Source organism: Buceros rhinoceros, unplaced genomic scaffold (assembly GCF_000710305.1).
Source record: "Buceros rhinoceros silvestris isolate BGI_N320 unplaced genomic scaffold, ASM71030v1 scaffold21826, whole genome shotgun sequence".
Classification (NCBI taxonomy): domain Eukaryota; kingdom Metazoa; phylum Chordata; class Aves; order Bucerotiformes; family Bucerotidae; genus Buceros; species Buceros rhinoceros.
In genome coordinates, this window is record NW_010419574.1 from 25,696 (window position 1) to 39,751 (window position 14,056).

The window sequence follows — 14,056 nt, forward strand, 5'->3', positions numbered from 1 at the left end:
CAGGACTGTTAGTGGTTACCTGACTATTTGACAAAAAACATTTCCTCTCCTTTATTTAACCTTTGACTCATGAATGTAAAAGTTTTATCAGAGCTGGAGTAGAAGCACCAGTGAGGTGGAAGTCTACTTATGGCGACAAGGGTTATGCTAGACTTTGAATAATCAAAGTCTGAGCTACTGCCTCGTGGCTCATTTGGATTAAGAAAATGCTAAGTACGTTTTTAATTAACCATGAAATATCTCGGGCTCTTGCTTTTGTGACAGACAGTGGCTGTTCTTTTAAATGAAGACCACTGTATTCTCAGCCAAGGAATACATGTCTAGTAAAAGAACACTGCACGTGTTACGATGTTTCTTTTTATTATGGGAGAAATGTTTTGGCAATTTGAGAGGAATTGTCGTATGTTGTTGGAGGTTGTTGTATGTTTGTCTTGCAAGTTTGTTTCTCAGAGTTATTGAGGAACCTGAGGAATGCAAAGACAACCTGTACAACTCCTGGAAAATAAACAAGAAACCAATGATGTTTAAGAACCTAAATTATTTTTATTTGATGTTTAGTAATGCCCTGTTTTTCCTCTGTTTTATCTACTGTGAAGGGGCTTTATTGATAACCTTTCAACGTTTTTGTAAGACAGCTAATTAATTATGAAATGCACTGCTCATAAATAATTTTATGAATACAACTATGATAATAAGGGCTTCCTAGTAATGGACATTAATTTTGATTTTATCTGTTGTTAAGGTACATATTAGTGTGGCAGTTTTGAGTTACGGGTAATAAATTACAAGTCTTCTCTGTTAAATTCAGCCATTCCCAAACTATTTTTTGCAGAAAATGCATTTCTGTGCTGACTTGAAAAAAATCATTACCCAGCCTAACAGATGTCAGTAGACATTTGTGGGCTGGATGACTTTTCTGTACATAGACTAATTCTACTGTGCTAAAAAAATCTAAATAATTTTGCAAGATTTGCTAACAGGACAAGCTAAGAAGATTCTTTTGCCTGTAATGCTTCTGCTTTGTAGATATCACACGGATGAGTGCCATGTCGAGTGCTTTATCCAATGTGATGTACTGCATAAAGATGCAAAGCCTGTATCATGAGAATGTTAATCTATGAATAAATCTGTTTACTAGATTAGTCTAAATAAATTAATAGAATTGTTAATACATGTGCTTGCAAAATCAGCCTGTGATATGAGGACAAAAATGTTGCTCGACAGCCCTGAGAATGTTACAGAACAAAAAGAGCTTATACTTGCTCTTCGAATTGAGAATCTCAAATACCACCTGATAACTGTCTTTATTCTGAGCAAACACAACCTGTGTTTATGTTTACTTGAGAATGCAGAGATGCATTCTGTATGCACACACACAAATGCACTCTTTATCGTTTATGAAAACAACAAATGTAACAATTCTTTATCATACTGAATTAACAGCAATAGCAGGTACATGAAAGAAAAATATAAAGGAAACTTTTTTACTTTCCCATAGACCTTTGTAATATTTTATAGCAGTAAGGACAGTATAATTAAAAATACCAATAAAAAACTTCTGCAATTTAACTGTGCTTTTGAAGAACTGAAGATTATGCAGAAAAGAAACCGCGGCCAGGTTTTGGTGGCCTTTGGTTTCATGCCATACAGTGTAATGGAGTGCATGTTATGATTTCCTTAATTTTCAGGTTTAAGAGCCATGTTGAAATTATATTAACCTTGTGTCTGTGGTTATAAGGCTTAAAGCAATTATTTTTTCACTCTTTCATCTCAAAGGAAATGGGCATTTTTAAACTCTGTTCAGGTAGTCTGTTTTTTACAGTGCTTTCCTTTGTGGTTTTGTTGCATGAAGACATGGAAGTGTATCATCAGCCTGGTTTTGCCAAGGGAAGAAATTCTTCTGTGAGTGCTCTGGCCAACATGCCTTGCTGCATGGAAGAAAAATCTCCCTTGGCTTTCTGCTAGGGTTCATTAATTTCAAGTAATGAATTTAACCTTTTTTATGCATAGAATTAAAAATTGCATTTAATTTTTCTTCTCACTGTAGAGGAGTTGAGATCATAGATATAAGAGAGAAATATGGGTAATATTTTATTGAAATAGGAGCATTTATTTTTATACAATGCTGTTCATAAGTGATCATTATGAAAAATGAATGATCATGTAAGATTTTAGAATATTCTACAGCAAAATATGCTTGGGAGATGCACACTACTAATGCAGACGTAGTAGAAAATCTAGATTATCTAAACCATTTGTGTTCCCAGTGTTATAAAAATACTTTGCAATTTATACCTACCTTGTCTTGGAGAAAACGCTAGAAGAGTGTTCCAGTCCCTGCAGTAATTCTCGGCTGGTAAAACGGTCCAATAGCTCTGACACTTGCAGGTACTCTGATGGCTGTGGTGAACGATTTTGTTTGCCTACCTACGCCATGTTTCAGCAACATGTAAAACCGGTTAACATGATTTCAGAAGATAATAGAACAGGAGTCCTTGATGAAAGAAAACTCCAAGATCAGATGGTTTAGGTGCTGTTATGATGGGTGTTTGAAAGGGCATGCGGTGTTTGTGCCTGTAAGCACTGAGTGGTCTTACGTGGGTACAATGAAGTAAATTTTGTGATTACATGAGAATACATAAAGGATCAAATGCAATAATGTCAAACCGTAACTACCGTCAACAACGCCAACCATTAAAAATGTCTGTGAGCATTGAGAGGTTGACGTAGGTTTGATTAATAATGGTAAAGTGTGATAAAAATGTTACTACAATGGCTCGGAAAGAAATGTTAGTATCTGTCTTTTTCCCTTGGCAAGAGTAGGTTCATGATGGTTGTTTGTGGGGTTTTGGGGGTTTTTTTGAGGACGAGCAGTTAAGCATTTATAAGGCTAGCCAAGTAAGGTTGCTAGAAAATGCGTAACTCTATGTTCAGATTTCAGCTGTTCTCTTTCTTTGACCTAAGAACTGGCATCTGTTTCTAAAGGCTTGCCAGCTGCATGCTGAGGACAGAGGTGTTACAAAGAAAGCAAACCCCTTCACTGTGCAAAAGTAGACGTGGCTTCTCTACCAGCCAGCGTTCCCCCTAACAGGTTTCCTTTTCCTATCAGCGGGTGCGTTTAGGTTCTGCATACTCGGCTTTTTCAGTTGCAGTTAGCATGTCTCCTGAAACACATACAGGTGAAATTTTGAAGCCTGTCCACAGCACACACTAAAGCTTTTAAGAAATGCATTGGAAGTATGTCTGTGGATTTACACCTTACTGAATAACAAAGTGTGTAGTATTGTTACATATGAGTGTGAAATGTAGTAGCTTACAGCTCCCCTTGTCATCTCAAACAACTAATATTAACTGTGCTATTACCATTTTAGTAATATTCTTCGTGATACAAGTCTAACAGACATGAGAAGGTGTGTAATTTGTAAATAAGGAGTAATTTATGCTGATACTATTCAGTTTACCAGACTTACTACATCTGTATCATAGGCTCAAATAGTGATTTATGGAGAGTTCTGTAGCACGTTGTCACTGATGATGTCACTGTTAAAGGCAAAGGGTAACTTCTGTAAACAGATGGCAAAAAAATGGAACTGATGCCACTGTGACTGAATTTCTCATGCTCTTCAGTTATGTCTTACTTATCTTGGATTGTCTTTAACTCACTGAGAGTATTGCATGTAAATGGGCCGCAAAGTTGTTTTAAAAGGCTGTGTAAGTATTCATGTGCTGTGCATTTAGAGTGTTGGTGAATGCTCTCATATTTTCAGAAGTTAATTCTATCTATAGAAATGACTTTATAGGGAGACCAGTATCCTCACGTATAATGTGACATCTATACTGTTGCATAGCACTGCACCACTTGTCAAATACAGGGTTGCTGGTCAGCCCAGCTAAAATGGTTTTTCATCTTCCAGGGAAGCAGCAGTTCTGGCAGGTTCAACAGGGCGTAGAATTTCAAAATTGCAAATAACGTAACTACTGAAAGCCATAACAATGAAAGATAATGGGAATGTGATTTGGCAATGTTTAAGATTATTTTTGGTGCCTTTAAAATAATAAATGAACATATTATGATCTAATCTATGCTTAATGGAACTTCAAGCAGGTGTCCAGCATAGAAAACACAGCTCTCCTCCTATCTATCAGTGATGCATGATTAAATTTGTGGGGAAAAGTTTTATATGTGTTGTATCTATATGTAGAAATATTATAAAAATGTACAAATCTGATTAATCATAGTAGTATTTTACAAGTACGGGAAAAAATACGTTGATATTTTATTAAAATGCCTTTTTCCCTCCTGCTTTAGTTACCTGCCATGGTTTGAGGTTTATTACAAGCTCCTAAATACTCTGGCAGATTATTTGGCTAAAGAACAGGTAATTTTATATATTCTATTTCTTTGTGTAAAATATTTTCCTTGAAATAACAGTCACCATTTGAAGTGCCGTGAAGTGTTTCTATGCTGTTTAAGTGTTCAAAATTCTAGTAGAATTTAGAAGCAAGTTTTTACATTCATTGTACTGAAATTCAGAGAATCTGAATATACAGCTACCACTGTCACTTGAATCCCACATTCATCTTAAAAAGCTGCTGAGAATATACCTTTATAAAGTGTCAGTCTTAGCATAAACAAGTCCTGGGTGAAGTGTGAGCAGAATGTCACATCACTGGAGATCTGTATGACGTATTGATTGTAAACTGTAGATCTCTGGAACTATCTGATTATCAGTTACAAACACTTTTTTCCAGAACAGCATAAAATATGATGTACTGTTTCACCCTTCATATTAACGAAAAACTACCTCTCGTAATTCTGGCATCTCATCCAGCAAGACAAAATTACTTGTAGCATTTGGTGAAGAATCATGATAGTTTAGTTTGCATATTCATGAGCAATTAGATGTATTCCAGGATTACGCAGGAAAGGAAATACTGGCATCTGTCTTTACTGAGAACATTAAAGCTATACCTTTCTGCTTTAACTATATTAGTGTACTAAGTTGTAATTAAAAAACACAGAATAGCATCAATAGTCAGCCGTATGTTGTAGGCTAGAAAAGCTGACATTTCAAGAATATATGAACTATAGAATAAGCAATTATTGTGCATTATAGTAAATGGGCTGTAGAGAATGATATTTTATGTAAAAAGAGAATGCAATAGGAAAGTTTGGTGTTAGCTGTGTTTATTCATTTAAGCCTTATGGTATAATGAGACTTCAGGTTTGGCCCCAATTTCACTGTAATAGTAAAAATGGTTATTAAATTGTATTTGACAAAAGGAGAAGGGGTTGTCTTCTCCTTTGTTTCATCACTGTTTCTGGCATTGCAACTATTACTGCAACCAATTGAAATTGCTGGCTTGTAAGTTTGTTGTCCTATAGGCTGAGAAAACTGTTTCAATGAGCCATAGCGTTTCAGCAGCATACAGAAGCATTTTGTTGTATTGCCTAGTGCAATACACTCTTCTTGCTCCCTCCTGGCACAGGCAGTGTTCATCTAACCAAGAGCTAGACCTGAAGTTGTGTTTATTAGTATGAGATCCAGTAACATCATCGTTCTTGCAGGGAGAGGTGGAAGCTTCCTGCAAACTCAGTATATTTAAAAGCTGGCCCTGGCTTGTCACTGATATTCTTGGTTTTGCTTTGACAGTGGATAGAATTTAATTTCCGTGAACAAAACCCATAAACTGAATGAAAACCGTAAATCAAACAAAAACTCCAGCTGCATCTCTTTCCCAAGTAAATGTCTCTTTTAGAGCTGAAGGTGGGGGATCCTAGTTAAATCCAGTACCTGCATGTACTTTTTAGTAACCCTTGCTACCTGGTCTGTGTGCTCTGATGAATAATTTTTAAAGCATACAGTATAGCTATGTAACTGCATATTTAGTAAAACTTTGAATAGACAAATACCATAGCTAACAGTTTTAGGAAGGTGATATCCGAGATGCACAGACCAGTAAGACATGAAACACTGTTCTCAGTTGCAAATAATGTGATTCCTTTAAGGAATATGTGGGGAAATATGTAAGAGATTGACTTGCCCATACAGTCATTTTCTGAGATACAAAGTTGGTCTGAATTTTATGCTTAATATTTAAATACTTCACTGTGAATTGCAATTCTTTTCCATTAAATATATATATATCTTTGTCAATGTGTAGTTTGGTGTGTAGTGAATGGTAATTAGTCAGATTTTATACAATAATGAACTATCTTTAAAAATTATTCCCTATAGGAAAATGACTCAAATGATTTGTTAAAATCATTGTATAGCCATCCTGTGCCAAAGGCAAATGCTCTAGTCAGTTTAAGTGTGGTAAGTATTCTCTGCTTAATTCCTTCCCTGATTACTGACTATGAAATTGTAGGTGGGGTTAAAACAAACAAACAAACCAACCCCTTTGTAAACAGTAAGCTTACTTTGCTTCTCATCATTAACTGTCTTGGACAACTTTTTTTTTTCTCTCTGTGAAGAATAGAGTTTGTCTCAGGTTGTTCTTTTAAAGTCATAGTCATAAAGAAGCATAAATTTGAATTTTGCTCTATGGATGAGAAATTAAACTGCAGTGGGATCTGGCAGCACTAGCGCTACTTTTTTTTGCTTCCAGCTGTTTCATGTAGATAATTTTGGTTTCTCCTGCTGTGAATTGAGACACCGTGTCTGTTTTATTGCCTCTTATTCTCTGAGTAGGTAGACTTGCTGGATTGGACAAAAACATGTAAACTGGCTTCTCTACCTTCCTCCTTCTCCTTCTAAAGCAAAATGCTGTAGGAAAAATGGTAGAAGTGTACTGTGTTACATGAAACTTAAAGCACATCTAGGTGAAAAAACATGTCCATGCCTACCTTGCTTTTGTGCTGTGACTTTTTATGATGTGGGACTAGACGTTGTTAGTATGACAAGGTGGTGTGGCTGTAGAAACATCAAAAAGTGAGCCTGTCACTGTTAGAGTTCCTGAAGTTTTTAACAGAAATATCATATGGATGCATGTTTAAATACATTTATAAAGCCTGCATGAAATGTAAAGCCACTGCAGAGCTTCTGCTGTCACCAACACATTGTTCATGTTCAGAGCATCCATATAATTACTGCGTGCAGAAGTAACTGTGCAAATAGCTGTTGCATGACTGAACTATCACAGTTTGCAGGGCACAGAAAGAAGTGACTTTATAAAGGTTTCCCTTACACGTATACTGGAAGATCATTTATCTTGACTGGATTTGTGTGATTTCCTGTTACTTTTAACTAATTTATTTTAGAATTGAGCCCAATACTTCCATTTGAGTAAGCACAGACTCTAGAACAGCGTCTGAGCCCTGTTATGAAGGCATACAGAAATGGAGAGTCTACCACTTCCAGTAGTTAACCCACCCTTGCTTCTTAACATAATGCTTCCTGTATTTAATTAGTCTTATTTCAGATTCATTGCTATGCTTTGTTTCAGAAGACTTCAGAGACCTATTATTTTTCTCCCTTGAACAGTGCTAGTCCACTGTATTGTGAAGTTCTTCCAGTCTCATGTGTTGTTTTTCACCGGAACAACATACTGGTTTTTGAGACTGCAGTCACAATTGTTTCTGTTGCTGTGTTTTGTCTTTCTGTTGTCAGTGTGATGTTTTCAAGGTATTTTTTCCATTCATAGTACCTTTGCCAACAATACTTCTGTATATCAAATAATATTTTGCTATCATTACTTGCAGTTTTATAACAAATTTGGCCACCCTAAAATGCTTTAAAAAGTCCTTTAAAATCCTGCTGTGTTTCAGAGGGACATAGAGGAGTTCTAAAGTAATTTTTCCTTGCATTTCCTGTGAAGTGTTACTGCCTGTTGCTATCAGTGTTGCAGTTCATCTTGTGTAGAACTTGCCTAACTCAAAATGAATGTTGTGATGAACCTGGAAATGAATGCTGTGGTGAATGCAACACTGGAGTCACGAATTGCTTGCGATGAAGTGGATACTTGCTGTCAATATTCAGTATTATCTGACTTGTGAAATTTTTTCCTCAATTGTCTCTTGTTCCCAGTCGCTTGCTACATCAAAGATTTTGTAATCTTTTTAGCTAAACAGTGATTATCTAAATGCAGGCCTCCTGCCAAATGCTTGGCTGCAGGTGCAGTCAGGCAAATACTGTGGGTTCAGGGAAGGCAGAGCAGGAAGGAGTAGTTTAGCCTGAATCAGAATGCGATTGGATCTACAGGCATCTCTAGTTTTGTAATGCTCGGTGCTGCAGGGAACAAGGAGGTGTTTATGGCCTAGTCTTTTATACTGATGTTCCTTTCTTGCTCCCTGTGTATGGTAAGTAAGCTAGACTAGAACCATCAGTAGTAACAGACTTCAAAAAAAGTTACAGCCTGAAAAAGCATTGTAGAAATGACATCACGAGGTGGCTTTGCATTGTGCTAGGATAAGTCTAGTTCAAATCTTGTGATGCAGGATTAAAGAGATCCCTCCCCTTGTTTACTCAGGTACGCTGCAGAGTAAGGCTCATAAACATTGAAGCAGGGTTTAGGTGGCAGACCACAGCGGTACTTTGGATTGCGTGTAGATAATCATGCATAAATTATGCCCAGTATCTGGATATATGGTGTTTCCCAGTAATCCTTAGTCAGGAGGACACCAGAATGCCACGGTGCAGTTAGGGACAAAGTTCTACTCTCACTTGTCAGTCCCAGTAACAATTATTCTACAGCTGAAATATATGAGGGGTAATCATATGAAACGTGAGCTTAAAGGTAGTTTGGGACACTTTTATTTTACCCATAGAGGACTAACAGAAGTGATTTTTCTTTTTTTTTCTTTCTTTTTTTTTTTTTAATTGGAAATGCTAGTTAAGTCTGAGTTCAAATGAGGGAGGAATGCCAATAATAAACCATTTTCATCCAATATTTTAAACATGAAACATTACAAGCATTAGAGCCAGCTTTGGCCTTTTCGTTGGGAAACTAAAAAGTCAGTTGTTGAATCATTCTCTCATCTTCCGTAAGAACCAAGATGATTTTTGCAAGTGAGCAAGTATTGAAAAAACAGCCTTGCCTTGTACGGGGAGTTTAAAAGGCACTGACTATCTAAAGCTTTTTGTAATTAAAAAGAAATAATTACATGCTATAGGATATCTCCTTTGATATAAGGCTTTTTTTATACCTGTCCTTTGGGAAATTCTGCCGCTGTCTTCAGCCTAAAGGAGCAGTCTAATGTGAATGTACCTATTCTGTTCAAATCAATCTGGCTTCACACAATCCTTTCATAAAAACGGCATCCACCCTTAAACTGATGAACCACACTTGCGTTTTGTAGTGTCCTTTTTTAGAGAAAACTTTATACAGGACTGCAAGTATTAATTTAGTATCTCTTCCAAGGTCATACATTTTCCTAAGAGAGTTCACAAAGATGTGCAAGGACTCCACACCACTTTATTTTTGCTGCTTTGTGACTTTTAATGACTGCAGTAGTGGGTCTTTGCTTCTCGTAGTTCTGACTTCCTTTTCTGTTTAATGAGTGAAATATTATTACTTTCTCAATTATAAATAATTACTTCTCTAAGTTATTAACTTCATTATGCAGAAATCTTTTGATAAATATTCTGTGACCTTATTACGTATAGGAAATAATGTTCTGTTCTTACTGTACTTCTGAAGAGTGCAGGCATTCTATTAATATGAATATTTTTCTTTTCTTAACTAGAGAAAAAATTACAGCTTTTTTTCTGTTGATGCAGAACAACAGCCTGGGATATTTATTGTGCAAGTGCTATGATTTTTATGGGATGCCTTTTTTAAGAAATTGTTTTGCTTTTCTTAAAATTTTAACTATTGCTAAATGACCTAATTTGTGGGAAAAACTTTCTATTAAATGTATCAAGCTGGTTTAATAAGTCTCCTACATGGAGTTAATAATATTAATAATTTGGGGGTTTTTTGCTTGAATGCAAGACACTTTTAACATCTTACAGACTTCCTTTATGTTTTGGTATATCTTTTTCAAGTTTGGCTTGAAAACACAACTGTGTCTTTGTGGTGTTAATTATAATTTAAAACAAAAGTAGTATATGAAAATTGTCAAAATTTAATTTAAAAATATCTAAAATGTCATTTACTAGTATGCACTAAAGGTTTTTGTCCTTCAAGTTTTAGACTAATATGCAAAAATGTCTTAAAATTACTGAGCTAAATCCGAGCCCGGTAACTACTAAAAGCACTGGATTAATGGGAATAATTTGAATTACATCTGTTTTTAGTTTAATCCATTTTATATTTACATCCTAGATGGCCTCAAACTGAGATGTGTAAAATTGCTAATGTATTTCAGAAATGACTGCTGAATCTCAAGCTGTCAGACTTTGTATTTCTGTTAGCACATTTTTTGATTCAAAGATGTTTGGAAAGAGAAGAGAATGTCATAATATTTCTATTCTAATTCATTTCCTTATGTGAATGATTCTTTTCTATTCTAAGTTTACATTTTGTACTTTAACATTTTTTTGTTGTTGTTGTTGCAATCGTTAAATCAGTGCTTAAGTTAACCAGTGCTGCTCTCAGGCAACATTTAAAGCCGGCTTAATATCAGTGTTATTTCAAAACTGCAGCCCAGCAGTTTGTTCCCTTGGTTTGTGAGATATGCTTGTCATTTCGTGTCGTGATCTGCTTAATTCTTTGTCTAGAAGTGGTAAGAATGCTAACGGAAAATGGCTATTTGCTTAAACAAAGATGGGATTGGAAATCCTAAATGCTGGATTTTTTAAAAAAGAGTTTTTGCTTTCAATGTGCATAAATTATTAATTATTTTTCCCCACTGATTAGCACTCGTATTTTATTACTCCTGATGTAACTGGATTGCCAACAATCCCTGAAAACGTGAGTATGCAATTTCTCTTTTAAATATTTAGGAGAAGTATCAACCTCATTCTGTGGGTAGTGCCGAACTCTGCTTTTATCAATAGGAGGTTTTTTTTTTCCTCTCCAAGGCCGTTTTTAGAATATGATTGATGCCTGTTATTACAACCTTTTAGCTAGTGGTTACTGCTGCATTCATCATTAACCCATTGCATTAACAGGGCATTTCTGACCGCTGCTATATCCACCTTTTGTTCATAATTATTTGGTTTGTTTGTATTAATTTGGATTATTTATGTAAAATATATTCTATTCTGCACCTCATGCTATTTGAATACCTGCCCTTTAAACAATGCACTAAGCTGCAAATTCAGCTATCAAGACGTGCAGGGTTTTTTGTGTAAGAAGGCATATTTCATGCTTTCTGAAAACATGCTGTAACTGCTTACATTTGGGTGGTAACCATGCTCCAGGAATGGTAATTTCTTTTATTATTTTTTTTTTAAAATGAAGTCTTGCATTGTGTAGGGGCTAAGTCCTTGACGATGCTATGGATAGATTGCAAATGTGAAAGATCACATTCTCTGTAATTTTTTTAGCTGAAGAACATCTAATAAAAGAGCTTAGAAACTTTCTGCTTTCCACTCTTGAATTTAGATCTGGAGTTGAATATGGATGTGCATTTCCATACTTTCCTTCTGAAGGTTAAACTTGATGAGGGTTCACTGCAGTACAAAACCTTGGAGTACTGCAGAACTCATTCTCGGTAGATGTTTTTGTGTTTGCGCAGAAAGTGTGACAGGAGTGTGCTCACAGCCTCTGAGGTGAGGGGAGGTGACCCGATGGCCCACTCCCTGCCTCTGCGCTGTGGTGACAGGGGAGGTTGTGCCCCTCATCACCCAGGTGGGCAGCGGCTCCTGGGCCTCAGGGTGGGATGGACGAGAGAAAGAAATGGAGCTGGAGAAGCTTAGGCTGGCGAGGAGCAGCCAGGGCCTCAGAGAAGCTGACGTGACCCTTGGTGCAACCCAGAAAACTGCAGAAAGGTGCTGGATACAGTGATAAGAGAGGACCCTTGTGGCAGGGGCTCTTTGGGAATGACAGGGCTTAGGTTTTGAATGTTTATTTTCATCTGTCTCACGCTATGAGTTGAATTCCTTTTTTTTTAAGAATTCTCTTATTCTAGCTTTTTTTTTGTGGTGCTAATTAAAACCAGCTTTGGATGTTAGAAGGTGTGTTATGTGTTCAGCTTGAAGAAAATGTGGGGAAGCTGCTCTCAGGGCCTCTGGCTGATGGAGGATCTTGCATTGGTGCCACTGTGCATTTGTTTTCCTGATTCTGTGGGAGAAAGGAAAAGTAATTTTCAAGGTGCCTTTCTGTACTTGTTGTTACTGCACTTATAAAAGCCTCATCCTTCCAGTATGAATGAAAATAGCATGGTAGTAATGGAAGGTTAGAACATGCTGGGAGTGAAGAGATGAGGTAATTACAGTACATTAGCAGTAAAATGATTTTTCTTGTTTGTTGTAAGATTCGCACATCTCCAGGGCAGTAACTTTTCAGATATAATGCAGAAATAACTGTGACTGTCTCCCAAAGATCTGTTGGTCTTGACAGGATTGCAGACTTTGTTTACCACGTATCAGCATACCATTGTCAACTACATTGTTAGAGGGTGTCTGAGGTAAATTGGACTCAGTTCATCGCTGTCTGACAACCAGTTAAAAATAGCGCTCGGAAGACCAGAGTTTCTTTCTAAATGGGGTGTTTGTAGCCTTAAAGCTCTTGGTTTTGTCTCTTTCAAATTCTGTGCAGCATGGTCCAACAATAACTCTGTACTCAGTGTCTTCAAACTCGTAGTGCATTTCTGAACTGATGTGAAACTGGATCGTCCATTGGATCTTTGTTTGTCTTTCCAATGTATTTTTTTTAGTTAATATTGCAATACATACAAGAAGAAGGTCAACCTTCTGATGGTGATGTGGGCTTTAGCTAAAATTAGCATTCATGTAGTAGAGTCCGTAAGGAGGTAAACCAGTAGCTGGTGGACAGCAGCTCTGCCCCACGCTGCGCTCCATGACTGCGAAGGGTCGTGAGCTGGCCCACGCAGGGCTTTGCCAGTAGTCGGGGGGTCACCTTTACCACTTGTCTTGCCATTGCTTTTTTTCAGGGGTGCATTACCTTGCTGCTGTGTGTTGGCCGCACGCAGTACAGGCTTAACGGTTCCACTGTTCAGACTTCTATCCTTGGGTTGAGGCATACCGTTGATAGACTTCTACATTTACATTCAGTAGTATGTTGTTCCTGAGAGGAGATGAGGAGGGGAGTTCTGGTTGCAGATACGATAATGAATATGTGAAATTAAAAGTTTTATATATTGTGGGGTGCGTTAGTGTATTTTCTTACATATTCTCTAAGGTTTGCCGACACTTCCTGTTTTCCTAGGCATTTTTGCTGGTAGCTGTTCTAGCTTATTCAGAGCTTGTATGTCTCTGGCACTGTGCTATCCACAAGTACTGTTCAGTTCAGCTGGAACACAGAGATCCTCCCACCCCCCACCCCGCTTTTTTTTTTTTTTTTCTCCCTGGCTTGTATGTTGTCTGAACTATAAATAAGAGGTGCTGGTGACTTTGCTTTTCATTAAACCCCGCAGTGAGGATGGCAGTGGGGTTCTTATTAGGGGCAAAATGGTTGGCTGCAGGAAGAACCCAGTACCTTCTGCTAGTGCTGCTGGATGTTTTATCCCCTGGTGCATACAGCATAAGCAAAAGCTTGGCATTTTTCAACACACTGTTTTGATGTTCTTAAAGTAGAATAAAATGTGTTGACTTTGGGTGAGCCTGGCAAAATAGCACGGTTTTATTGTTGTAGCTATGACAGACCAGTTATTGCAGTGATGGAAGATCTGTTCCTGGGTTGGAAGTAATGGTTACCTTAATAGCGTATGGTGCTATTGATATAATACCAAATTTCATATTTTTTCAAATCTGAAAAAAAAAGGGGCAAATCTAAATTCACAAGTATAATCTAATGAGCAAAATATCAATAACTTACACCAAAGTTAATTTTTCATTGGCTTTAAAACACAGTCAGTTATTCTTAAAAGCATACAGATTTTAATGTGAAGAGATTTCTTTTCTTTCATAATTTTGGCTTGGGGTTTTTTTCCGTCTACTAATCCAACAAAAAAATTCTGTAATTAATATATAAATAAATATAATAA

At 36.9% G+C, this 14,056-nt stretch overlaps 1 protein-coding gene across 1 annotated transcript in view; it reads left to right on the forward strand.

Moving 5' to 3' along the window:
* The window catches only part of LOC104495949 (DENN domain-containing protein 1B-like), a gene marked incomplete at both ends in the record, with an annotated part of 19,084 nt that extends 8,227 nt beyond the window's left edge, over positions 1-10,857 (forward strand). The window contains 3 exons of the mRNA XM_010139004.1: positions 4,310-4,379; positions 6,240-6,320; positions 10,804-10,857. Coding sequence (XP_010137306.1) covers positions 4,310-4,379; positions 6,240-6,320; positions 10,804-10,857 — 205 coding nt within the window. The remainder of the gene's footprint in view (positions 1-4,309; positions 4,380-6,239; positions 6,321-10,803) is intronic.
* Between the last annotated feature and the right edge of the window lie 3,199 nt (positions 10,858-14,056).